General features: G+C 37.5%; 2 protein-coding genes across 5 annotated transcripts in view; one reads left to right on the top strand and one right to left on the bottom strand.

Moving 5' to 3' along the window:
• Positions 1 to 27,708, top strand: part of LOC103508076 (ribose-phosphate pyrophosphokinase 2) — a 39,733-nt gene that overhangs the window by 4,253 nt on the left and 7,772 nt on the right. For 2 of the 4 annotated variants that reach the window (XM_026822788.1, XM_026822787.1), the window contains exons 2-7: positions 8,214 to 8,421; positions 9,651 to 9,834; positions 14,387 to 14,461; positions 19,433 to 19,656; positions 21,073 to 21,157; positions 25,889 to 25,977. In XM_026822788.1, coding sequence (XP_026678589.1) covers positions 8,216 to 8,421; positions 9,651 to 9,834; positions 14,387 to 14,461; positions 19,433 to 19,656; positions 21,073 to 21,157; positions 25,889 to 25,977 — 863 coding nt within the window. In that variant the 5' untranslated portion in view covers positions 8,214 to 8,215. Of the gene's footprint in view, positions 1 to 8,213; positions 8,422 to 9,650; positions 9,835 to 11,815; positions 11,888 to 14,386; positions 14,462 to 19,432; positions 19,657 to 21,072; positions 21,158 to 25,888; positions 25,978 to 27,708 lie in introns of all 4 variants that reach the window. The other 2 variants (XM_017443602.2, XM_017443603.2) reach the window with 2 other exon arrangements.
• Positions 707 to 11,293, bottom strand: LOC103508075 (ubiquitin-conjugating enzyme E2-22 kDa). The gene is made up of 5 exons (XM_017443606.2): positions 10,653 to 11,293; positions 7,331 to 7,699; positions 3,861 to 4,013; positions 2,835 to 3,081; positions 707 to 2,198 (listed from the first exon to the last, which is right to left on the bottom strand). Exons 2-5 carry the CDS (start codon positions 7,391 to 7,393, stop codon positions 2,062 to 2,064), a joined length of 600 nt encoding a protein of 199 aa, XP_017299095.1. The 5' UTR covers positions 7,394 to 7,699; positions 10,653 to 11,293; the 3' UTR covers positions 707 to 2,061.

Consider the following 27,708-nt stretch of genomic DNA (forward strand, 5'->3'; position numbering starts at 1 on the left):
CAGCCTAGTTCGCTTGGTTGGTAGCGCGTCTGTCTTGAAGCGCGGCCGCGGCCCATTGGTCTTTCAGAATGTCCAGACAGATGGCTCCCGTTACTGACGAAATGTTCGGGTGCCAGATTTTGGTGACAAACTTGACCTGGGGGAGAGGGGAGAGGTTATTATATATTTTTGGAGATAGAAAAAAATCTAGCTTGCCAGCCTAGTTCGCTTGGTTGGTAGCGCGTCTGTCTTGAAGCGCAAAAATTACAATTTTATCAGTACCACAAGGAGCCGTTTTGTCTCCATCGGTCATTTTAATGTGAACATTTATTTGAATGAGATATAAGAAATATGAATTTAAACATTTAGAAAAGTGTTTTTACATATTTTTGAGTAAAAAATGTTCTAGTAGTGTTTCTTCCACAGGCAGTGCAAATAAGTTAGCTGAGCATACTTCTTCCTCCGAAATGAAAGCTAAAACTAATGGAAAGTTATTGAGAAGAAAAGACTAAAAGAGCGAGTATAAGAAAGTTCAATCAAGTGAACAGCCGGAATTTAATTCCTTTCTAAGGATTTTTCTCTCAACTTAAATTTAAAATATCTACGATAAATGAGGGATGAACATTCCACAAAGACATTTTGAACCTTACAATTTAGGGAAAGTTATTGAGAAGAAAAGAGCGAGTGTAAGAAAGTTCAATCAAGTGAACAGCCGGAATTTAATTTCTTTCCAAGGATTTTTCTCTCAACTTAAATTTAAAATATCTACGATAAATGAGGGATGAACATTCCACAAAGACATTTTGAACCTTACAATTTACACTCGGGATATTTGGCAAGTCTTGAACTAAAACAGTCTAACACCTAAGCCATCTGCTTTAGGTGGCGTAGTGGTCAAGGCGCTCGCCTGGTAAACAGGACACGGGTTCAATCCCAGTCAAGGCACAGAATTGTGATCTCTGTTTTCAGAGAATCTGATCAAAAAACAATAGAACCCTCGAAGCCTTCGACGTTAACCTTTAATTTATTATTAAAAGTTCTTCTTTTAGCCTCATTGGAAGACCCCAAGATCTTTTCTGGTGTAAAAAAAACCCTCTCCATGTTCAAAATTGTAAAGAGCCAAAACGCTTGGTGGAATCAGCCCTCAATTTACAAATTTTTGAGCCACATATTACAGAACCAAGAACCCACGCCCGTGTTCAAAAACCCTCGTATTTTTACACTCTGTAGAAAATATATTGCGATTTATTGTTGATAGATTTCTGGCCCAGACCACAATCAGAGTTTCAACTTGGTTTAAGATTAACTCTTGGATTGAGCAATCTGATTGGCTGAACAGTTTGAAATCAACCAATCAGATTGCTTCATCCAAGAGGGCGTCAGTTTAAACTCAGCTTGTGGACCTGATCATCAAAGTTTTGGGAAGGATATATGTTACTCCCGAAACAAGAAAAGTGAAAGAAATTTACAAAAAACCAATGCCACCACTTTATTGAGCACCTAAAACTACCCCTATTTCACATACTTTTCCTAAGATTTGCCTTCTTTTTGAAACACTTGGATTAAGTTTAAATCTTGGATGAACCAATCTGATTGGCTGATTTTAAACGTCTTCTATCCTTCTTTCTGATTTTGTTCTATTCTTCTAATCCTTTTTCTCCCGCTGATGTTTTTCTCTCTCCTTTGAATGTTGGCTATTAAGCTGACAAAAACCGGTTGGGTGGAAGAGCTCACTAAGTGAGCATATTGCCTGCTATTAAAGCCATTAAAAAGGAAAGTAAAAACTTAGAATGGGTTTCACCAACCTTCCTTTTAGCTCTAACAGTCTATTAGCTTAAGATTAAGAGCCCTGTTAAGCCTATACAAATCAAATGGAACTAACAGGCTGTTGGCTTAACAGTCCTTTTAGAGGCTGAAAAAATATTGGTGAGAACGAGCATTATTAATCAATCAGATTGTTTAATGAGTTTAATCCAAGATTGAAACTTAAAGTTCAAAACTCAGACTGTGGTGTCAACCATTAGTATTCGTGAATCAGGCTATTTATTTCTCCTTGTTTCTCTGACTAAAGGGTCTACCGTGTTAAGTAAAGATGGCTTCTGTGGCGCGCTCCAGCTCCCAGTTATATGTGGACAGAGCTACTCGTGCATCGTGGCTCATGACGCCCATATCTGTGAGTCTCTGGATCTTGCTGTCGAAATCTGGGTTCTTGCTAGGGCCTGGTGGGGAGGCGAGAAAAGATACAAAAGGAGAATATTAGATAAACATTTTTTTATTATATATATAAAAAGATGCAATAAATTGATAGAGGGAACTCTACCAACGGCGGTCTTTATCGTAAAAAAAGAGAGACAAAAATGATGCAATGAATAAAGGTGTGGATTGATATGATAGTTCATACAGGGGACTCTAACTCTAACAATGACGGTCTTATCGTTCCGAAATCATCAGACACAGGATAAGAGATAGCCAGCCGTTCCGAGAACGAGCCTTATCTGTTTACGCCGCGGACGGAATTTCGTTCAGAACAGCTAGACTATCACGTCACGTGAGCTCACGTGAGGACAAAGTTTCCCCACAATGTTATTGAAAAAGTTTGAACTACTCGTACGTCTTTCTGACTTCCCATGAGCTCACCTGAATTGACAGTAGTGTGTTTCTACCTTAAGAATAACCAAAATATAAAATCATTTATTGAAAAATTGGTAACTTATAAGGATAAACACAACGCTTGGTATTTTGGTAAAACAACTTAAACCCAATAGGGGAAAATGATAACAGTTCGCTTTTTTTGTTTTACAAGATTCTTTAATCTTGTAAAACTACCATTTTCTCCTATTGATAAAATCACATACCTCCAGCATACACATTGGTCCAATGTCGGGCCGTCAGGGTGAACATCTCGGGGTTTTCCTTGTACTGTTTGGCCACCACTGCGTCCTGTGGGTCGTCCGGCTCAGCTGCGGCCATCAGGGCTTGCAACGAGAGGAGGACGGTTCTCAAGGTCATAGCCGCGGCCCATTGGTCTTTCAGAATGTCCAGACAGATGGCCCCCGTTACTGAGGAAATGTTCGGGTGCCAGATTTTGGTGAGAAACTTGACCTGGGGGAGAGGGGAGAGGTTATTATATATTTTTGGAGATAGAAAAAAATCTAGCTTGCCAGCCTAGTTCGCTTGGTTGGTAGCGCGTCTGTCTTGAAGCGCTAGGCCGCGGGTTCGATTTCCGCCCGGGGCGGATTTTATCCTGAACGGATAATGTTCGTTTTCGGAACGGCTGGCTTTCTCCTATCCTGTCATACTACAGGATGGCCAAGCTACAATTCGATACAGAGTTTGTAGCAGTTGTTTCATTGCTACGAATTAATAACGTCGGTGAAACACTCGACTTTTTTTCTATTATTTTAAAGGCATTTGCTCTTGCAGGGGCTGGCTTTCTTCTATCCTGTCCTCCTTCTCTCTTTGATTTTGGGACGACAGTACCTTTGCAATCAAATTTAGGAACATTAAGTCTAGGTACTAGGTACTACTTACTAAAGGTCGAGTTAAGCTTGTACAAATCTTGAGGGATTAAAAGCCCAGGTCGACTACTTACTTTAGGGGGATTGAAAGGATACGTTTCGGGTACTTTAAGCGATACAGAGTTTGTAGCAGTTATTTCATTGCTACGAATTAAAAACGGCGGTGAAACACTCGTCTTTTTTTTCTATTATTTTAAAGGCTCTTGCAGTGGCTGGCTTTCTTCTATCCTGTCCTCCTCTCTTTGATTTTGGGACGACAGTACCTTTGCTATCAAATTTAGGAACATTAAGTCTAGGTACTAGGTACTACTACTTAAGCTTGTACAAATCTTGAGGGATTAAAAGCCCAGGTCGACTACTTACTTTAGGGGGATTGAAAGGATACGTTTCGGGTACTTTAATTTCTAACACAAAGTTGCCTCCCTCATATGGAGTATCTGGAGGACCAGCTATCTCTCCTTTCAGTTCTGTGTAATTGTCATCTATCAGTTCTAGCTTGATGGCGCATTTTGCTACCTGGAAAAAAGAGTACACATAGGAATTGATTAAAAAATTAAAAATCTTCAGATTCTACCTTATACTTGGATAGAAAAAGATCATTTCATTAAAAAGGATATTTCGTTGCCGACGGCAAAATTTGGATAATACACATCCTATGTATTTCAGATTTTATTATTACTTTAATGTCACTATACCTTTATCTACTTATAAGCTATAAGGTTTTTAGTAGCATGGGTTTTACCTTCTATTTGACAAGAAGCTACACACCCACTCACATGAACCTCACTGAGCCTCAGTTGGGCTTGAGAAAATCCAGCACCATACAATTCCCGATACCGACCACATGCAACTTTGCTTAACTTCAGTGATCAATTAGGAACTTCTGCATTTTCAATGTGCTATCGCCACTGGCTTTCTGATGATTCTCATATCACAGAAAAACACCCCATTGTTTCTTGTTTACTGTTCTATTTTAGAAAATATTATTCAAATGCCTCAGAACCAATTTACGTTGTTGAAAGTTATTTTCGTGTACGTCATGTTGATAATCTCACTTCTTCTTTATTATTATTATTATTATTATTATTATTATTATGTTTCAGTGACTAAAATATTCATTTTTTGACATAGTTTTCGTTTGTGGAAACAGTTTTTTATTCCAACGACTAAACATTGCAAAAACTGCGAATTTCACTAATTCCTTTGTTCTAAATAAAATCTGTTAGTGTTAATAATAACATCCATAATATTGGATACTCTTTGTATTAGTGATACTAATAATAACTAGTGATACTGATAGAACTCCAACAGTCATTTCTATTAGTAGGTATAGGTTTTAGGTATCAGTGGACCCTTTCACTACTTGTGTCCATTAAAATAATAACAAATAATTTAATCAAAAATTAATAACGAGTAATGACCTTTTCTCTAACACTAAATAACAATGAGTAGAAGGCAACATATTTTAGCTCTAAAACAGAAAATGGATCTCAATTTTCTTGATAAATTAGAGGAGAAAACACAAGAAATTGCTTATGACATGTACTTGGAACTCCAAGATCTCAAAGAAACTAATGAAATAGATATTCCACAATCACTCCTTTCAAAAATCACCAATCTAATTCAAGAATTTAATGAACTAATTCTAAATAACTCCGAATCTAATAAAATACTGAAGAATACCACAGAGTTATTAAGAAAAGAAGTCCAACAAAAAGTGTATTTTGAAAATAAATTCAAAATGGAAACACAAAATAATGAAATTCTAACCAGTGAATCAGATAGGCAGTTACAAGTACACAAACAAATAGAAGTAACTCTAAACAATAAAATACAAAAACAAGATGCAGAAATTTCCCAACTAAAAATAGATCTCATGCGTTGTAAACTCCCCAAATCTAAAACAACACAATCTAACCAAGATCAAGTGAAGAGAGTTCTAAGTGTTGCTAAACCACAAGTGACACATCATGGCTCAGGATCCAGCCAACATGAAGTTTCTCTTCAAGAGGAATTGACGGCCGCAACAGTAACGACGGCAGCAAACATTGAGACAACAGCGGAAGATATTGTTCCTGTGGACGTGGATGGAGAAGCTGAAACATCGACACTGACACCGTCCGGATCTACAGGCCAGAATCATCTTTCTTTAGAAACCAATAATCATACTGATGTAGTTATTAAGAATGTCTTTTTAATAGGTGATAGCCATTGTAGGGAAATGCATTCGTGTATCAAACAATATGTCAAACCTGATTCTAGAGTTAACTGTATTTTTCACCCAGGCAAAACTATTAACTATGTTGTAGATGCTATTAAGCCCAGCAAATTGTCCCCTGATACTCAAATATGTATTTTTGCAGGTACCAACGATGTCTTCAAAACAAATTTTGAAGATGTAACGAGATCTTTTCAAAAGCTGTACAACAAGTGTAAACAATTTAAAGTCCTTATTATCTTGATCCCCCCTAGGTATGACCGCCGCAACCTCAATTCTCACATCGTGAAGTTGAACAGCAAACTGAAACATCTCATCAAGACGTTTGAAAACTTTGATTTTATTGACCCCACCAACTTTGTTCAAATTCATCACTTCAGTAGTGACGGTTTACACTTGAACCTAAAGGGCAAGAATATTGTATCAAGGAAAATTATCATTAAAATATTTGGTAGATTGTACAACAATAAAACCTACAACAACAAGTACAACAACTACAAGACAGGTCAACAACAACAGCAAAATGGTAATAGGTATCACAATAATGGTCAACGAAAATCGAGACTTAGTACACTGCCATACAGGGTACCATCATACAGAGAACCAATACAATGCTCTCATCAGAGTAGCCTACCCTGTCTGATACACGGAGATGCAATCCCCCCTCCTTTCACACACCACAACTTCCCCCCTCTACCCCTACATGTCGGCGGCCCAACCCCACCACCTCCTCCCTTTGTATCACAGTTTAACAATATTAACCCTTGGAACTTAGCTCCGATAAACAATATACCCATCCCACCCAGTAACCATTTGGCTTTCTTTTCACTGATGACTGCCCCAAATTTAAAATTTTCTCTGACCCAATTTTCAGTTACTTACTCAAAACATTGATAAAGTTGAATTCATAGATTTATTGTTTTTATCTCCTGACAAATTTGCCCTATTTACAAATTGACTAAACGTCACAAAATCCATTTTCCAATTTCAATGCCACCCTAGTTAGCTCGGGAGGTGGTATTCCTACCTTTTAAGCACTAGATCGTCCATTCCTCAAGGGTTATCCTGCTCATGGCAAACATTATCCTAAAAAGATAAGTTTCATTATGCAAATGACCGGCTTCCTTTTTTAAGGATGACAAGACTTCTGTTTTTACAGGTAGTACCTACTTGTTACCTCTGTGAAACCTTTTTTAAGCTGTTCATGGAACTTACTGATGGAAATTTTTGAATACAATCCTTAACATGGAGGTCAACTTCATGGATACAAAACTTTGTTCAAGTTGCAAGCAAAAAAAAAAAAAAAAAAAAAAAAAAAAAAAAAAAAAAAAAAAAAAAAAAAATCGATAGTTACCACCAACCACCATAGACCTCCAAGTACATAAAATCTAATTATATGTCTGTATATATTAATAGATGTTTTCCTAATTTCAAATTTAATGTTGAGTGGGTACAAAAGAACAAAGGCAGAATGGTTGTGAAACCTATCTCTTTGTAAAGTACTCGAGATGAACATTTACTGTAAAACTGAATGGACCTTTTCTGAGAACCTCAACCATTTCTGCAGACAATGATACAAACGGCCAAATAGAATGAATTTTCAAACTCAACTTACCTCCTCACTCTTGATTACTTCTTTGAATTCTCTTTTGATTCTTTGAGCAGCTATGTTTGCCATTCTGACTTTGCAGTGAACATACGAATTTCAAACAGATGTGTCGATCATATGAGTCCGTGATTTCATTTTAAACCCTTCAATTCATTTTATTTGTCGAGTTGGCTTTTTGATCATTAAAATCATACAAGGGTGTGAATGTTGGAAACTAGATAAAATGTGGAATGAAAGAACAGATTTTTATATTTGAATGAAAACGAATTCACTTGTCTTCTCCAACAAAAAACAAAACTTTTTGTACTTTCATGAACGTGAAATTTATCAAAACAAAAAACAAAAATAAAGGACCAGCTGTTTCATTCACTCGACCTTCAAGTGTTTTGCCAACCTAACCTTATTCGACCCCACTTGATTGATAATTTTCCTTCTAATCAATTTGACACAAATTCAGTTAATTGACCCATAAAGTTATGCGCATATGTAATTTGATAATATTTTAATGCAATTCGGGATTTAAAATTAATTCATAGAGGGATTTCATTAAAAAAATAAAATAAAAAAAATCATTACTTTTTTTTAACGGAGATGGCATGTGTGTTTGTCTGGTTGGTGCCACTGTAAAGTCACGTTTTTTTTCTGTTTACATTCGAATCATCAGCTGATCGTTCGATTATTTTTTCTTCCTTTGTGGGGTATTTTCAGTTATGCTATAGAGGGATTTCATTAAAAAAATAAAATAAAAAAGTCATTACTTTTTTTAACGGAGACGGCATGTGTGTTTGTCTGGTTGGTGCCACTGTGAAGTCACGTTTTTTTTCTGTTTACATTCGAATCATCAGCTGATCGTTCGATTATTTTTTCTTCCTTTGTGGGGTATTTTCAGTTATGCCTGCCTGGTCAGGGCCAATTCGTGCAAAGAGTTTGGTACGTGCAAACTTAGAAAAGCCAGCCACTTCTTTGCAAAGCAGAATGCCGAATATAAAGGTGTTCAGCGGTACATCCCACCCAGACTTAGCCCAGAGGATCGTGGACAGATTGGGTATAGACCTTGGCAAAGTCGTGACCAAGAAATTCAGTAACCTGGAAACCTGGTAAGATTTTCGTTTATTTTCCATTCCTGGATGTTCCTAGTCCTTCACTTAACAAGTGGTGTTTCATGTGTTGTTCCTTTTCCTTCCGAGACCGGCGAACAGTCTGAAAACTTTCATTCTCGGCAAAGTCGTGACCAAGAAATTCAGTAACCTGGAAACCTGGTAAGATTTTCGTTTATTTTCCATTCCTGGACGACTGGACGTTCCTAGTCCTTCACTTAACAAGTGGTGTTTCATGTGTTGTTCCTTTTCCTTCCGAGACCGGCGAACAGTCTGAAAACTTTCATTCTGCTTGGAATGAGGTACAGGTCAAACGGAGCAGAACCAAGAAGCCATTTTGTAAATACATTCACCTGTCTTGTTTTTACCTGTAATGTTTATTTCGGGACTCGATCCTGGTTCCCCCCTAGGCTATCTATGAACTCTCAGCCTCAAATTCTCCGGTGACCTGTGTTACTTGTTAACTTGTCAAATGGTACACATTAAAATGACATTGAGGATTAAATACCATGTTAACGAGACAATTTGACAGTATCATGTTTCATATCTAGGTACATTCAGTTCAGACAAAGCTCATGGGTTCCTGAGATGTAAGGTGTAAGAAATACAAACTTACCACTTACTGTGTGTAAAGGTGTGTGCTACCAATATCCCTCCTAATATTGCCTACTGTAATTAATAAAAAAATCTCCATGTTTTTATTAATCCAAAATTATTTGCAAAAATAGTAAATTATTCAATTGAGCTTAGCTGTTTCCCTAGCTTACACACATCACACCCCCCCTGGTCACTTAGCTTTTAGTACAAGGTATTCTATTATCCTAAAATAGTTTTATAGGATTATAGGGCATCTCTTTATTGATATAAAATATAATATCATTAAGAAATTAAGAAGTGAGAAAAGAGAACAAGAAATTAAGAAGTGAGAAAAGAGAAAAACAATATACCTAGGTGGGTATGTACTAGGAGGTTTTTTTTTTAACTACTTAGTTCAAAGTTTTTTTATTAATTTCATTTACAGTGATAAACAATATTTGGGGGGAAAAGGTTGTAAATAATTTGTATAAAAAATGAACCACAAGAAAATTGACAAATAGGTATTAATTAGAAATGGGATGATTTGTTTTGCTTCATGTGTGTATGCTTTATTTATTCCTCAAATATCTAACATTCTCAACTAACCAAGGCTTTCAAATTAACACCTGCATCCCCCACAATTGTTGTTGTAGTGTTGAGATAGGAGAATCGGTGAGAGGCGAAGATGTCTACATCGTGCAAAGTGGTAGTGGAGAGGTCAACGACAATCTCATGGAACTTCTCATCATGATCAACGCGTGTAAAATTGCCTCAGCATCTCGGGTAACAGCTGTTATTCCATGCTTTCCCTATGCAAGACAAGACAAAAAAGACAAGGTAAGAATGAATCCATTTGTGTACGAGCTAAACTGTTTCTGAATATTTGTTCTGTTTTGTCCTCTTGTATTTGCTGTTCCCCTGTAATTACCACAGAATTTCTTTTCTCTAATTCTCTATGCATGATACCACTGTCTATCACACATAGGGAATCCAACCCCAGGATTGGATTTTAATTTCAGGATCCCGGGATTAGAAATTGCCAATCCCAGGATTTCGGGACCATTTCTGGGATTAGTATAATTTCCAGTTTTATACATATTTAAACCCCTTTAGATCCCATTTAACGGAAATTTTTGGTAAAAAGTGTTATCGTACCACCCCTAGTAGGTAATACGTCCTATAGGATGTTATTTTGGATTAAATTACCCAAAAAACTGCAGAAAATAACTCTTTTGACAAATGCCATGTAAATGTTCTGTATTTTCTGTCGTCCATGACATGGGAGTTGGACCATATGAGCCTTGGTACATATTATGAGTCATTAAAAAAAAAAAAAAAAAAAAAAAAAAAAACATTTTCTAATAATTGCCTGTCACTCGTCTGATAGCAAAGGTCTTGAGCAAAATGGTAGTTTGGTTAATTTGGAGGGTATAATATATCCAGGGACTCCAATAATATTGAAAATTGTGAATATTCAATTATTATCAATACTATTATCAATATGGTAATTGTAGCTTTGGATTGCATGAAATATTTTCAATTTCCAAGGTGAAAAATAATCAATTTTTACCCTAAAATTTCAAGAAAATGATCAATCCCAATAATCCCGGGATTGGAAAATCACAATAAAGGATCAGCTGTTTCATTCATTCGACCTTCAAGTGTTTTGCCAACCTAACCTTATTCGACCCCACTTGATTGATAATTTTCCTTCTAATCAATTTGACACAAATTCAGTTAATTGACCCATAAAGTTATGCGCATATGTAATTTGATAATATTTTAATGCAATTCGGGATTTAAAATTAATTTATAGAGGGATTTCATTAAAAAAATAAAATAAAAAAGTCATTACTTTTTTTAACGGAGACGGCATGTGTGTTTGTCTGGTTGGTGCCACTGTGAAGTCACGTTTTTTTTCTGTTTACATTCGAATCATCAGCTGATCGTTCGATTATTTTTTCTTCCTTTGTGGGGTATTTTCAGTTATGCCTGCCTGGTCAGGGCCAATTCGTGCAAAGAGTTTGGTACGTGCAAACTTAGAAAAGCCAGCCACTTCTTTGCAAAGCAGAATGCCGAATATAAAGGTGTTCAGCGGTACATCCCACCCAGACTTAGCCCAGAGGATCGTGGACAGATTGGGTATAGACCTTGGCAAAGTCGTGACCAAGAAATTCAGTAACCTGGAAACCTGGTAAGATTTTCGTTTATTTTCCATTCCTGGATGTTCCTAGTCCTTCACTTAACAAGTGGTGTTTCATGTGTTGTTCCTTTTCCTTCCGAGACCGGCGAACAGTCTGAAAACTTTCATTCTTTGGAAATGTTAACCTGCCTCATAGTCCCTTGTAATGTTCAAACAATAAAGCTCATTTTAATTCCATTTCCATACTTTTTTTCCCATCTGATAATTCTTCAGGTATTCAGCTCTTTTTTCTGTGATTTTTTGTAGTGTATCCTATTTTGATGGTGTTGGAATATGGCTATTGCTTGCTATTAGTCTTTCGAAGCTGATATCTTTCGTTTTCTTTACCTTCCTTATACTTACGGATGACTTTCTTTTCTTTCAACTCTTTTTCTTTTGGAAAAGTAAAACTGTAGGCTAATGACATATTATTTTATCTTTTTATTTTCAATTAAACAGGGAATTTCATTCTTGCCAAGCTAGTTTTTTCAGTAGTCTTCTCTCAAAAAGAACTCATATATCATCCACTTTTTGAAAAACATGAAAAATCTTCTATCCTCAGCCAGTCACTTCTTGTCGATAGTTTTCGTTCTAAACCGAAGCTGACCCACCTTGTAAAACAATGTATGTCCCCAGGGTAACGGAAATGGCAAAAAAGAAGCCGATGAAAGAGAAATGATTAAGAAAAATAACGAGTGGAAATTCAGGGTATTGTAGACAATTTGACTCTTCTTATTTATTTATTTTTGATGTCTAACTTTCGGTGGGATATTTTTTTTTACTATACTTTGTCATCAACTTCTGCTTTTATCATTGGGTCATAAGGTTCTATGAGGGAGGTACATTTCACAGAGCAACAAAGGTTTACAAAGGCTTGACTTTGTTTTTTTAGATGATCTCATTTTCCCCCCCTTCATTAAAGTCTATATTTTCTGATAGTAAAGCATGACCTTATGTCTAAGAACGTCAATGAAGTCTCAGTAGAAAAAATAGGTTTACGACCTGAATAGTTTTTAAGGGTTTTTAGGGCTTTAGACTTTAAAAAGAAATTCGTCAACTTGGAATAGGTCATCATTTCTTTGTAAGGATTTATCTTTCAAATGCTCAAGAAGTTAAAATATCAATTAGGTACCTCAGAACTTTACTTTTATTTATTTAAGTACCTGCACTTAGCTACACATTTTCCCTACTTATGATTTTATTATTGTTGTGCATGACAAAGTTGTTTGACAAAGTCTGGTGTATGCTTTGGCCTGGGTCTTGTGCATGGGTAAAGGGGATCTTCTTTGGGGTGAACTGTCTCTGTGTAAGTATTGGGACTTTGGGAATACAATTAGTTATTATTAGACTTTTCTTAGACCAGCTTGGGGTTTTAATTGAGCTTTTTTTTTGTCAACGTGACGTAAACTTGAAATCTTGTGAACAGTTTTCAACCTAGAATGAAGACATTGTTTCTAAAGTGAGGTACACATTATACAACATTGTTGATACCACCTTGATTAGATTGGAATTTTAATGAACGTCTCTATAAAACGTTGCATAGAGCATCGCCTTACGATAACCCTTATAGCCCTATACCCTAGGGTGCGATAAGCTGGTGGTACCTTTACGCAACGAGAGACTTACGTTTAGGTATAACGAAATTTCGTAATCCAGGTACCCCGCGTGTTATCATTAAGATTAGGATGGCTTATCTAACGACTTTGATTCATCATCGGCAGCATTTTCTGAGAATTACATAAGTCGTAAGGTCTCTTACAATGTACATGTCAGATTTGTCAGACCCTGGCATCTCAGATTGTGATACTTGTACATGCGTTTTGTTGTCTAGGTCTTAGAAATGTGTTTTCACAGAGTGTAATGATATGTATGACGGTTTAGTGTTGGGTGATAATCGGATAACTGTATGATGTTTTTATCCTATAAATCATAATCGGATAAACAAGCAGCGCCCACAATATGGTCAGGAAATGTCTATCGACACTGAAACACGCCCCATTACTCATAAACTTTGTTCCTTTCCACCAAAATCCTTCGATCTTACCTTTCCATCGGCTCCAGATCTGACCATGACGTAGACGCTGTATTTTCTTTAAAATTTGACATGACGTTTGCCTTTGTATGACGTGTATCATGTGTGATGTAGGTAAATCTCTGACGTGTTTCAATGTTCCATATTATGGTGTTATACCTTCGTTTGACGTAGATTGTATGATGTTATTTTGTTATTTGAGGACTAAATGTAATTATATTGTTATGTATGTCTGAATTCTGAACCTCATTGCTCTGATGAGCGGCTAGATTTAGATTCTTGAAATTTGTTTTTTACTCTTTACTGTTTTTCCTAAATAGGTCCCTCCCCATCCCTAAATAGGCCCTCATCCTTCTGTTTGACCCTATACTTTCCTCTTATCGACTCATGGGTTTTTTTTTTTTTTTTTTCGTAGACTCCTTGACTTCACTCTTTGCAGTTTAATAAGGTATTATAGGGACTTTCTCATTAGTATTCCCTTCTGTTCTTTCACTCTGTCTCTGTTTCTCCCCATAGAAGTTAAACTTAGTCTCCTATATATCAAATTAAAGTCTTTTTCCAGGAACACGAAACATGGTTGGTGCAAATTTCTGTCCAGAGAACCATAAAGCCAAATCCAAAAAAATGGTTTTTGGGGGATTTTTTTTCTCATTTTCTCACACAAATGAGCTCTGATCTTGAAATTTGTCGCGATGACCTATGAACTCAAAGCGAGAAAGTTTTAGATAACACTTCAGTCGTTATTTTAAGACCGGTTTTAGCGTCACCTATGTTAAGCTACGCCGAGCAAGGCCAATAAATGGATGGGTGACTTGAACCTTATATTGGGAATAAAGGGAGAACGGGCTCTAGTCTTGATTTTAAATCATTACATGAAAGTAAAATTGAAAAATCATTACATGAAAGTAAAATTGAAGTTAAGATATGGCCAAAGTGGGGCTTTTCCCCTGCTTAGGTAAAAATTAAAAAAAAAAAAAAGTAAAATTGAAAAATCAAGAATAATAATAAACTGAATATTAAACAAATTAGGTAGGTACATAAGTACTGATTTCTTTAATCACGATCGAATAAACTACGGGCTAAAAAAATCCCGGAGGGACGGACCCAGCTTGTTAATTTTCTGTCTAATTTACGTACGTTTTTTTTTGTTTCTCTCTCACTTGTAACCGTTTCAGGAGTTTATACCCGAAGTTTTGAACATCTCGAGTTCGGAAAAATTTCAGTGCTCACCTTTGTCCATCAGTCAAGTGGTACTAGCTTCACACACATGGCCAAGTTTTGTATATCCCGTGTTGCCTACTTCACGTACATGACCGAGTGTTGTACAGTGTTCGCTTGGGCCTTTGCTCACTTCACACACTTGGCCGACTTTCTCCGTGTTGTATATCTGTTTGTGCAGAACGAGTTTGGCCCCCCTTTTCAAGTTTGCCCTTCCCTTTCTCTGTTTCTCTTCCCAATTAACACACCCACTCCTCTCAGCTTTCCTCCGTTTAACACGCCTCCTCCTGAATCTGCCTCCCATGTTATTAACACGTTGACTTCCGTCTCTTTGTACATATTTCTCGAGTGGAATACCTGGCGCAATCTGTTGGGAATCGAAGGAATCTTTTTTGCAATATCGTTCGTTGTTCACCTTAGACTTGAGTTGCAGCTCCTAATAACATGGGATTCTACTGAGCATAAACACGTATAATAATTGTCTATGATCCGATGGGATGGATTCTTTTGATAATTTCTATAGGAGCCTTTGCGTAGAGTTTTCTTGGGTTCATTTCAGCCCCTTGTTGCTGGTCGAGTTCTTGGAGTATTTTTTTTCTGTTACTTTTGGTCCTCCGGGACGGATGTGATGACGAGAAGCGCATTGTTGCCAACATGCTTCAATTTGTTCCAATTCCAAAGTGATCAGTGATCAGACTGCAATACTCCACAGAATGAGATGTGACACTTGGCAACCTGGTGGACGGAACTACAATTTAAGATTACCTAACTGATTAGATTAAACAATTTGATGCATCTTCAGAAAATTAAATAGTAGTCAATCTTTCGTTGTTATTTGATAAGTTATGTATCGTTATACATATTCGCAATGATATTTGGATGTGTATTTTACTCATCCTTCGGTAAGAGTTTTCACCATAGATCGTCTCGGTATTCCACCATAGAAAACTTTAAGTGTCACTTAAGTTAGGTGACCCGACTTTGTGTTTTGACCGTGTGTAGAGTTGATACTTCGATACTTGTCACTGCTTTTGTACTTTCTATGTTTTTATTTACAAATGTTGTACTTTCTATACTTGATACGTGTGTTTTTAAACTTCATATAGCTTACTAATTGATCTATAAATAGTGATTTCATTAACACACTCATAGCTAGCGCTAACTGCTTTTGTTTTCTAGTCTGTCTGGAGCTAACTCGTTGTGATTTCTATTAATATCTCTCACCGTCATTGCAGAATTCCCCTCTAATGATGACGTCTTCTAATCCGGTCTGAACTCTCCTCCCCTCCTATCCTATTACTGATTTCTAATTTCTAATGTATACCGTGTATTTGACAATTGGAATTCGCTTACTAACGACATAGTTTCAGCCCCTACAACAAACTCTTTCAAATATAGGATTGACGAATTCATCTCTTCTAACTCTCTAAAATAACTTAACATAACCTCTCTTTATACTCACTTGATCTGGGCATAATAAGTATTTTTCTTCTGCCCTTACAAGATTAATTATTATTATTATGTTCAGAGTCAAGTTAGTCATCTAGTTACGCTTCCTATTATGTACTGATTTCTAATGTATATGTTCAGAGTCAAGTTAGTCATCTATGTAATAAAAGGGAAATTTGTTGACACAGGGGAGTCTCGAACCCGCAACTTCTCAACTGTAAGTCGGACAGTTCTAAAAGTTTCACCATTCGATTCGGCGTGAAAAAACACATGGGATCAACTATTCACTTGCTTATTTGGTAACGGTTCACAAATAAAAGAGAAATTTGTTGACACAGGGGAGTATCGAACCCACAGTTTTACCCAAATAAAGGCCCAAGTAGGTTCAGACCCTTCTTATATCCCAAGCCTTCGATTGCGAAATTCCCCGGTTTTTACGATTTTCAGAAATCCCCAGTCGGTGAAATCAAAGATGAATTACAAGCAAAATGTACGTTCAAATCTTATACACTGATCGCTCTATCTCGAGAACCACAACACCTAGAAAGCTGAAATTTGGTAGGAATATTCCTTTCTTGGTCTAGGTGTGCAATAAGAAAGGATTTTGCGAAAATCTAAACATTCTAAACCGATCATTTTACTGGGTTTTGATTTTCGTAGTTTGATTGCTAGATCGATGGGTTACGGTTTAGTATATTTGCTGGGGGGTTGATTTTAGTAGTCAGATCACTAATTCCATCAGTCCATATACACTGTGGATTTTGACTCGGCTATGTGTGATGGGTTATGGTTTAGTATTTTGCTGAGAATGATTTTAGTAGTTGGATGAATATTGTCCTGTAATTACAGGGTGCGACTTTATCACCCAATTGTCTTGCACAGGGTGACCCCTGCCACCCTGTATAAAAATCACTGTATAAATATTTTTCTTCGGCACTTTTGGTTTTTCTTTCAATTTTTTCACTATTATCATTTTTATTTTTCTTATCAACCCTTCGTTTAACTTCTTCCATTTTTTTTTTTTTTCAATACCTATAATATTCTTCTTTCTTTTATTTTCTCATCTTTTTTTATATTCTGTTTTGTCTTCTTTAACGCTTTCATTGTGTCCTCGTGAATTCGTGATGTTCTTTGCTGTCCTTAATTTTATTTTTATTATATTACCTCTCTTATCAATAATAATATTCTCTTATGATGTCCGTCATAATTATGTCCATGTTCTTTCGTCTTACCCATATACCCATGTTTGTCTATTTTCTTTTCTTCATTTCGCGTTAACTTTTTTTTTCTAGGTGCCTCTTTTCTCATGGCTCCCTATCGTGTATTACTTCATTTAGTCCTTGTTTCTTCACATTTTCTCCTGTCTCTTTTGTCCCTATTTTCATTTCTCTCTTCATTTGATGGTATTTATTTACATTTTTTTCCTCGTGTTCTTTCTCATCTTTCCTATCATACTGTTCTAGTTCTTCAAACTTATCTTTTACTCAATGACTTTTGATTTTCATCTCAAGTCTTAACCACTCTTTGGTTTCTTTTATCTTCCTGTGCTTGCCCATTATTTTCAACCCAAGTCTTGACTCTGGCTATATTTTCGCCTCTTTATTCTTCTTCTCCGTCTTCGTTTTCTCCTTTTAACTCTTCTTCTTATACTCCTTCTTACTCTCGTTCGTCTTATTTCTCTTTTCCATCTCCTTCTTTTTCAAGGTACTTTGAATATGAATTATTTTCCAATTGTGAGAAGTAACTTCTGTAAGAAATGTTCACCTAATCCGCCAAATTTCATCGAAATTGGACACTCTGTTTGGGACTCGTCGGAATGTCGAAACAAAGATTTTCTTACGAAAAGGCTCCTCCTTTTTTAACCTATTAAGTAAAACTAATCTGAAAATATCCAGCCTAGTTAGCTTAGTTGGTAGTGCGTCTGCCTTGTAAGCGCTAGGCCGCGGGTTCGATTCCCGCCCGGGGCGGATTTTATGCTCAAGGCATTTGATTGGTCAATTTTGACTTGAGACTGATCTAAGAACGATCAATCTTGTTCATAAATACGAGTGTAACTCTACTGATGCCCTTTTCGCATAAAACACTAAAGAATCAGTTTTAATCAAATAGGTCGCGGGTTCGATTCCCGCCCGGGGCGGATTATCTCCTAAAGGTATTGTAAATAGTTTGGGTAAATATCAATCGAAATGGTGTGGACATTATTCTGTATTCATTATTCTGTATTATACTTTCAAACTTCAGTAATTATAGAGTTAGGTTAAACGCAAAAAGGAGCTTTCACAGTTTGAGCAGTGACCAGTGTTATAGGGTTAGGTTAAACACATAAAGGGGCTTTCTTTTCATTGTCGTGACTTCTGAATACTTACCCGACCTTTCCCCCCGGGGCCCACCCCTTCTGTCGCGCATTCACAGAGTCGTGCTCCCATCTCCGCCAAGCTGTTGCATGTCAATTTCCCTCAAATAACGCGCCTCCTGTCTTTTGGCCCCCGATATTTTTTGAATGCACGAAATTCATACGATGGTTTCATAGGGTGGGGGTGAAAGGTTGCATGTAGCTCTGAGAAGTTCAGAAGGGTAAGTTGCTCGAAAATGCTGTTTTTTTTTAGGAGAAAGCTCAAATGGGTCAGTTGCATCAAATTGTTTTTTGGGGAAGAAAAAACAGAAAGTTGGAAAATGATAAATCGTAAACACTATGATTTCTCTGCTGTTTATTATTTACTGTAGGCGGAGTTTAATAATTAGTACAACATTGTGAATATTGCAACAAATGTCTCCGAGTACAGCAATATTAGCATCTCAACATTCTTAGACCCGCCACTCACTATCAGGGAGAACTGACCGGTACACCTGATCAGTTCTGCTTGTCAGGTCTACCAGATACCTGATGAGCACACACACTTTCAGGTAGACCTAACAGGCGTAGACCTAATCTGGTGTACCTGATAGTGAGTGGTCAGGTCTACCAGATACCTGATGAGCACACACACTTTCTGGTAGACCTAACAGGGGTAGACCTAATCTGGTGTACCTGATAGTGAGTGGCTGGCCTTAGCTGGACTTATTTGGTGCAATAGATAGCTACAGTTAGTTCAATGGTTCATACAACTTGAGCCCCAAGACGAGAGCTTCTGCAACAATGTATAAAGAGTTTTTCCCCCTCACGGGTTATAGTGAGTGGCTGGCCTTAGCTGGACTTATTGGGTGCAATAGATAGTTACAGTTAGTTCAATGGTTCATACAACTTGAGCCCCAAGACGAGAGCTTCTGCAACAATGTATAAAGAGTTTTTCCCCCTCACGGGTTACCTGTGGTATTTGCTCAGAAGTCACGTCAATGGGAAATTGATACAAAAAGGAGCTGTCACAAATGAGCAGTGATCAGTATAATTATAAAGTTAGGTTAAACGCAAAAAGGAGCTTTCACAATTTGAGCAGTGACCAGTGTTATAGGGTTAGGTTAAACACATAAAGGGGCTTTCTTTTCATTGTCGTGGCTTCTGAATACTTACCCGACCTTTCCCCCCGGGGCCCACCCCTTCTGTCGCGCATTCACAGAGTCGTGCTCCCATCTCCGCCAAGCTGGTGGCCAACATGCTCTCGGTGGCAGGCGCGGACCACATCATCACCATGGACCTGCATGCCTCTCAGATCCAGGGGTTCTTCGACATTCCCGTAGACAATTTGTACGCGGAACCTGCCGTGTTGAAGTGGATCAAGGAGAACATCCCCGAGTGGAAGAACAGCATCATCGTGTCCCCCGACGCTGGCGGTGCCAAGCGGTGAGTAGAAGAGCTACCAGGTGAATCTCTGGAGAGGATACCTAATAGAAATAAATAATATGATACCTGATACCTAATACGATAAGTAAAGCCCTTAATGAGGAGTTTACTTATCGTAATAGAGTATATGCATTATGCATTTGGGTTGAGTTTGAGTTTCCGTGTCCTCTTCCTCCTCAATTACCCAATAGAAATAGATAATATGATACGATAAGTAAACCCCTTAATGAGGAGTTTACTTGTTGTAATAGAATAGAGTATATGCATTATGCATTTGGGTTGAGTTTGATTTTCTGTGTCCTCTTCCTCCTCATCAGATTTTTCTCCTCTAGAAGTTGGAGACGTAGATCGCTTTCTCATTTGCCTCAAGAAGGTCTGCTTGGGTGCATTTGGGTAAAGATTACGGAGCGGCGCGTACGACCTACTTTCGATATGATTCTTATCGTCCCGAAATCAACGAGAGGATGAGTACAGGATAGGAGAACCCCAGCCGTTCTGAGAACGAAGCCCCTTGTTTCTTAACGATAGATTTCGTCAAGCGTTACCTATGTTAAGCTACGCCGAGGAAGGCTAATAAATGGATGGGTGACTTAAACAATATATTGGGAATAAAGGGAGAACGGGCCAGCCACCTAGCGCTTAAAAAAATAGACGTGCTACCCTCCAAACTAACTAGGCTGGTGGGGCGACCTCTGTTGGCAACTCATTCGTCTGTAGGTTTTTAGTCCGTCCTTCCTTTATTATTACAATAGTAATAAAAACGTATAAGGGACGGACTATTGTATTCGCTTCGGTGTCGTCTGTCTATCACTCTGTCTGTTCCCATGGAAGGACTTATCCAAACCTGGTCGACCTATATATCAAATTAAAGGTCTTTTTAGCAGGATCACGAAAATGGTGGTGCAAATTTTGTCCAGAGAACCATAAAGCAAAAAATCAAAAAACTGATTTTTGGGGGATTTTTTTTTCACATTTTCTCACACAAATGAGCTCTGATCTCGAAATTTGTCGCGACGACCTATGAACTCGAAGCGAGAAAGTTTTAGATAACACTTCAGTCGTTAAGACCGGTTTTAGCGTCACCTATGTTAAGCTACGCCGAGCAAGGCCAATAAATGGATGGGTGACTTAAACCTTATATTGGGAATAAAGGGAGAACGGGCTCTAGTCTTGATTTTAAATCATTACATGAAAGTAAAATCAAAAAATCAAATCAAGAATAATAATAAACTGAATATTAAACAAATTAGGTACATAGGTACTGATTTTCTTTAATCACGATCGAATAAACTAGGGGCTAAAAAATTCCCGGAGGGACGGACCCACAGCTTTGTTATTACACCAGTCGAAATGTGATTTATTCTTCCGAACTTGTTTGATTCAAAACTAACGCGGACTGATTTTCTCTCCCCACAGGGTCACATCGATAGCAGACCGTCTGAACGTGGAGTTCGCTCTGATACACAAGGAGAGGAAGAAGGCCAACGAGGTAGCCTCCATGGTACTTGTAGGAGATGTAAAGGATAGAGTAGCCATACTGGTGGATGATATGGCAGACACGTGTGGTACCATATGTCATGCTGCTGAGAAGTAAGTCTTTCTCATTTGCCTCAAGAAGGTCTGCTTGGGTGCATTTGGGTATAGATTATGGAGCGGCGCGTACGACCTACTTTCGATATGATTCTTATCGTCCCGAAATCAACGAGAGGATGAGTACAGGATAGGAGAACCCCAGCCGTTCTGAGAACGAAGCCCCTTGTTTCTTAACGATAGATTTCGTCCCGGGCGGGAATCAAACAAGCCACCTAGCGCTTGAAAAATAGACGTGCTACCCTCCGAACTAACTAGGTGGTGCGACCTCTGTTGGCAACTTATTCGTCTGTAGGTTTTTAGTCCGTCCTTCCTTTATTATTACAATAGTAATAAAAACGTACTATAAGGGACGGACTATTGTATTCGCTTCGGTGTCGTCTGTCTATCACTCTGTCTGTTCCCATGGAAGGACTTATCCAAACCTGGTCGCTTTGGACAAACTGTTTTTTTCACGGTAATATTTATATATATTTTCTTAGTGATACTTTTTGCACTCCTAGTAATGACTCAAATGATTTTTCTATTGACTTTTTTTGTCGAGTCCTTTTTTGGGTAGGGGACTCGAATTTATCTGATATTTAATGATACTATTTCTATGAATTATTTATTTTTAAAATGAATTTTTAATGAATTTTGAATAAGGCCCTGCATTGGGTCTATATTTATAATTTTTTCGTTTATTATTATTATTATTTTTTTGTTTTTTCATTAAGGGTGATTTTTTTTTCGTGTGAACTGATATTTAATGAGAAATCAGATTTTTTTTTTCCATTAAGGGTGATTTTTTTTTCGTGTGAACTCAGTGATCAGAATGAACTTGCCTTGCTTGAACAATTTGACCAGTTGGTGTACCTTAGTATACCTAATTGAACCGTTTTTTCCCACTTTTCCCATGTAAGTGTCTAGACTTCTATTTTGCAAGATACTTTATTAGACTCGTCTCAAAGGATTAGGAAAGGAAACAAAAGGGTCTTGGGCAGTAATCTTGTATAGTAGTTAACTTCATGTATGAATTTTGATCATTGAACTCTCTCTCTGTAAAGTATGTTTTTTCTTCATTTCAACTGAACGGAAAGTAAAGTAACTTCTCCCATATCCAAAATATCCGCAATTTTTTTCTCTTCCCCCCCCCTTGATTGTTTGTTTGGTTTGTATTGTAAAAATATCATACATTTTTGGGCTTGCTTTTTGTATCTTTATCCAAGATAGATTTAAGGTAATGAATAGGACTTGGTTACTGGATCGATGAACAAAATTGGAGCAACTGTTTTGGAGAAGAAGATTTTTTTTTTCCATTAAGGGTGATTTTTTTTTTTTCGTGTGAACTCAGTGATCAGAATGAACTTGCCTTGCTGGAACAATTTGACCAGTTGGTGTACCTTAGTATACCTAATGGAACCGTTTTTCGCACTTTTCCCCATGTAAGTGTCTAGGCTTCTATTTTGCAAGATACTTTATTAGACTCGTCTCAAAGGATTAGGAATGGAAAAAAAGGGTCTTGGGCAGTAATCTTGTATAGTAGTTAACTTCATTTATGAATTTTGATCATTGAACTCTCTCTCTGTAAAGTATGTTTTTTCTTCATTTCAATTGAACGGAAAGTAAAGTAACTTCTCCCATATCTAAAATATCCGCAATTTTTTTTCTCTTCCCCCCCCCCCCCCCCTCGAAAGTGGGCTACAGCAACTTGAAGGGAATTTTGGTGATTTAATAATAAATAATAGTGCTTATTAATAATAAACTACTGCTCGCATAGGACTGAAAAGTCTCTTTTACTCCAGCAGTAGGCCTACTATTATTATTGTGGGTCAAATTCTCAAATTATGTTGAGGATAAAAAATTCCACATACCTCGGGCCTGGCGGATTGAACCCCACCCTCCTCCTGTTTACCAGGCGAGCGCCTTGACCACTGAGAACCAGCAGCGATAGCGCGTTAACAACTGTTCCCAATGGATGGGCCACTGAAGATTAATATCAAGGGTCTAGGTTTATTTTGCTTTTGGGTTCAATTTAATGTGAAGTTAAGTAACGTTGCGCGTGGTTGGTACCCGGATGGGTGACCATCTGTTGCTCGCTTTTCCCAGCCCTACAAAGGAGAGTTAAGGCACATGTAATTTCGTTAAACTGAGTGTATATTTCTGGTGCTGTAGTTGCTTTTGTTTTCTTCTACCTAATTCCTTGATTTTTATTTGTTGTGTAAAGAAATGTTTGATGAATCTTGTAATGGCATATGTTTCTAATTTTGATTTTCCCAAGTGATGTCCCATCTAATTAACACTACTGGTGTGTTTCATCAATGGGAGAAATTTTAATCCGAAAAATGGGATCTTTCAGTAGACAATTCTAAAGGTGTTTGCAAATAAATAAAAACACATTCAACTCCTTTGAATCTAGAATCGTCTATTAAATAAGTTTTTAAAGAGTTAAAAAAATCTCCCATTGGTAAAATCGCCGGCTAGGACATTATCTTGTAGGCAAAATCCTTAAACATTAAAAAAAAAAAAAATCCTCGAAACTTTTGACAGAGTACACTATGAATTAACATGGTTCTCTGTTGGACAGTTTCTTTTAATATTAAGTTTAAGTTTTAATAATAAAAAATACACCTTTTTTTTTTGTTATTTTCCATGAAATTCGAATGTGTAAAATCATTAATTTAATAATATAACTGTGAAAGTAAATTGAATTGACCCTGTTAAAAATCTTTGTTCTTATTTTCAATTCTGTTTTGATTTTTTGTTCATTCTGCTCTGGGATTTTCATTTGAACTTCATAGAAGGAAATTGGGTAGGTAGGTAGGTAGGTGGTATCTTCCATGAAAAATCTCTGATGCTCATATCTGCGCGACTATTTGTCCAGAAAGTACGAATTACGCTCCTCTCAAAGCTGCTGTGGGTAAAAGCGAGAAAATAAAAAAGCAAATCAACTCTGGTCAGCTTTTAAATAATATGAAATAACACAATGTTTCTGTATGTTTCCTTTTGTTTAAAATCTTGTTCAAAATATATAAAATTAAATACAAATTACAATAACAAAAAATAAAAAAAGAAAAAATCAAGTAGGTATTTGTAAAATAAAAAAAATCATTTTTAAAAATTCGTAAAATTAAAACTTTTTCATGTATCTAATCAAGACGAAAGAACTTTGCTGACTTAACAATAAAAAATTCATTTGAAAATTTTAAAAATAATAATCAAGACGAAAGAACTTCGCTGACTTAACAATAAAAAATTCATTTGAAAATTTTAAAAATAATAAACTTAATAGAATTATTACAAAACAAAACCTAAAATGTAAAGAAAGTACAAGCAATATGCTCCCCAGCCCCTCTTCCAAAGTGAAATGTTCCCGTCTCCCCAAGATGCAAAAACTTTTCGGAAGTACACAAAGTCGACCGTGCTTTATACTTTATTGCATACACACACAAGGTCAAAGTCAAAGCCATTCTCTTTGACCTATAAAACATTATTAGGCAGACAAGACGCCTAGCGAAAATTAAGCATTGACAAAAGAGGAAGAAAGAAAACAGAAAAAAAACTTGATTGTGTGTCATAAATGACATACTTACTACTCATAATTCATATTCATATACCTTTTGTCCGACAATACCCGTTGGTCATTGAACGGAGGCCCTGCTTTCTAATTCCTCAATTCGCCGTTCATATACTTCTTCACATTTTCCTTCACCAGCCTTCAATCATACTCGTATACCTGTCCACTATCCGGTCATACCTTGATAACTTGTGCTACCTACCAACTTATACGTGAGAAAAACGCACCTTACCATTATAATCTATTCGAGTTACAGCAGGGCTTACCAAGTCAGCTGATCTGTGGATTGAGATTATCCTGGGCTCGTGCTACACGTAATAACCGCCTTGATAACTGTACATTTGAAGAGTAGTCGCGCGAATTTCAGGCGCAATGCACACTAGTGAAACGCGTTTCATGAAACGTGTTTCATCTGTCAATGCACAGTGAGTTACATGAAACTCAGTTTCACTAATGTGCACTGCTCTGTGTTAACATAATGTACAGGTTTCGTGAAAAGTGTTTCATGCAACGCGTTTCACTAGTGTGCATTGCGCCTTAGTAGCGCGATGCCTCCTGAAAATCCAAACCTATGAGAATGATACAGAACTCACACTCTAGGAGACCTCGCGAGACTCCAGTGTGTGTGAGAGAGAGGTCTCTATCATTCTCATAGGTTTGAATTTTCAGGCGCATCGTACGATTAAACGTCGCTCAAAGTCGTGGGACTACGCTTCCAATGTGCCGGAGACTTCTCGACTTGGTAAGCTTCTGGACTGCCAGATAAACCTGTACCTGTTCGACTTATTGTCGCGTTGTCTTTCGATTCTGTTTTCAGAGCAACAATCTCGAAAGATTACAGACGGTAAGTCGAAACAAATATACGCCCTCCCCTCATCCCCCCTCCCTCGCTGGTTCGTGATAGCGTACCGTAATACCTACCCCATCCGCGGCCCGCCCTGGCGAAAGGATAGAGTAGCCATACTGGTGGATGATATGGCAGACACGTGTGGTACCATATGTCATGCTGCTGAGAAGTAAGTAACCAAATATACCCGTAACTATAAGTATAAGTAACCAAATATACCCATAAGTATAAAATCCATGGTACTCGTAGGAGATGTGAAGGATAGAGTAGCCATACTGGTGGATGATATGGCAGACACGTGTGGTACCATATGTCATGCTGCTGAGAAGTAAGTAACCAAATATACCCGTAACTATAAGTATAAGTAACCAAATATACCCATAAGTATAAAATCCATGGTACTCGTAGGAGATGTGAAGGATAGAGTAGCCATACTGGTGGATGATATGGCAGACACTTGTGGTACCATATGTCATGCTGCTGAGAAGTAAGTAACCAAATATACCCGTAACTATAAGTATAAGTAACCAAATATACCCATAAGTATGAGTAATATTGTAAGCTGTAAGGTATTGAAGGAGTGCGGAAATTTCGCACTCGTACGACAAAATGAGCTCAATACTGAACGGATCTGTAAGAGCGGTTTTAGGGCGTACGGATTTATATTTGTGGTTTCAGGGTGTACGCATTTATGTGAGCTTCAGGTTGTGCAATCTGTAAAAGCGGGGCGTACGGATTTATAAGAGTGGTTTTAGGTTGTACGAATTCAGGATGGCTGAATAAGGTTAGGGTTGGTCGTTCGTGTGAAACTTTGTGACAGGGTCTGTTCAGTCTACATGAGTTTTAGGGCGCTCTGTTACATACATGATATGTTTGGTTCTGGTTATGGTCAGGAATCAGTGGTTTTGGAGGAAAACATGTATGGTATGTTTGGTTTTGAAGGCGATGTAGGTGACTTATTCACAATCATGTTTATGAATATGTTAATCTATTGACTTCTCTTATTTTCACAGCTTTTTTCATGTTGAATATTTCTTTGCTATTTTCTGGTATTTTCACACTATTTCCAGATTCATTTAGAATTTCGGAAAGTTCATTTTGACTGTGGTCGAGGAGTTAAGAGCACTAACTCCCAAAAATGTGCTGGGTTCGAATCCCAGCCGGAGCGGAAATTTCATCAGAATTTTCCGTTCTTGGATAGTCGCGGATTTATTTTAACAGTATCTTGAAGTATTTCGAACTGTCTGTGTAACTGTATTGTGTGCCAGAAGGCTCATTAAATTTTGTGGTTCAGAATTTTCCGTTCTTGGATAGGCGCGGATTTATTTTAACAGTATCTTGAAGTATTTCGAACTGTCTGTGTAACTGTATTGTGTGCCAGAAGGCTCATTAAATTTTCTGGTGAATTGGCCCTTTTTTTGTGAGAGAATTCTACAGTTCACTGTACCACTGGTTTCATTATGTTTTGTTCTCTCTCCTGTAGATTAATGGAAGCGGGCGCTACAAAGGTGTATCGTTTTACACAAATAAAGGCCCAAGTAGGTTCAGACCTTTCTTATATCCCAAGCCTTCGATTGCGAAATTCCCCGGTTTTTACGATTTTCAGAAATCCCCAGTCGGTGAAACCAAAGATGAATTACAAGCAAAATGTACGTTCAAATAAACCAATAAAATCTGCATCTTAACAATCCACGTATTTTACTTTATGACTGCTCATTAATACTTATCTACCTACCTCGGTGGTGTAGTGGTCAAGGCGCTCGCCTGGTAAACAGGAGGGCGTGGGTTCAATCCCAGCCGAGGTATGGAATTCCATTGTGCCTTCACCGTTACCTTTATCCTATTCCCCCTCCTCCTTACCCCTCCCGGGCCGTAGAAATTTTCCCCTCCATTCCTCCTTCCCAATGACGTTCGCTATTATTTGTTCTTGACGTAACCACCCCCAACCCCCCCATCCTGTTGTTATAGCTACCATGACATTTCTGTGTGAATTTTTCTGTTTTCCTTTCTGCCTCAACAAAAATAACATTTTGAGTTTTTTTCGTTTTCAGCTGCTTTT

Source organism: Diaphorina citri, unplaced genomic scaffold (genome assembly GCF_000475195.1).
Source record: "Diaphorina citri unplaced genomic scaffold, Diaci psyllid genome assembly version 1.1 scaffold365, whole genome shotgun sequence".
In the NCBI taxonomy this organism is placed as follows: Eukaryota; Metazoa; Arthropoda; class Insecta; order Hemiptera; family Psyllidae; genus Diaphorina; species Diaphorina citri.

What these genes read in the sequence shown, in the direction of transcription:
- LOC103508075 (XM_017443606.2), bottom strand. Translation starts at nt 7,393, where the DNA reads ATGGCAAACATAGCTGCTCAAAGAATCAAAAGAGAATTCAAAGAAGTA. An exon ending in AAGTAATCAAGAGTGAGGAG is followed by an intron (nt 4,014 to 7,330) that starts GTAAGTTGAGTT and finishes TCTTTTTTCCAG; the next exon opens with GTAGCAAAATGCGCCATCAA. An exon ending in GACCAATGTGTATGCTGGAG is followed by an intron (nt 2,199 to 2,834) that starts GTATGTGATTTT and finishes CCTCCCCACCAG; the next exon opens with GCCCTAGCAAGAACCCAGAT.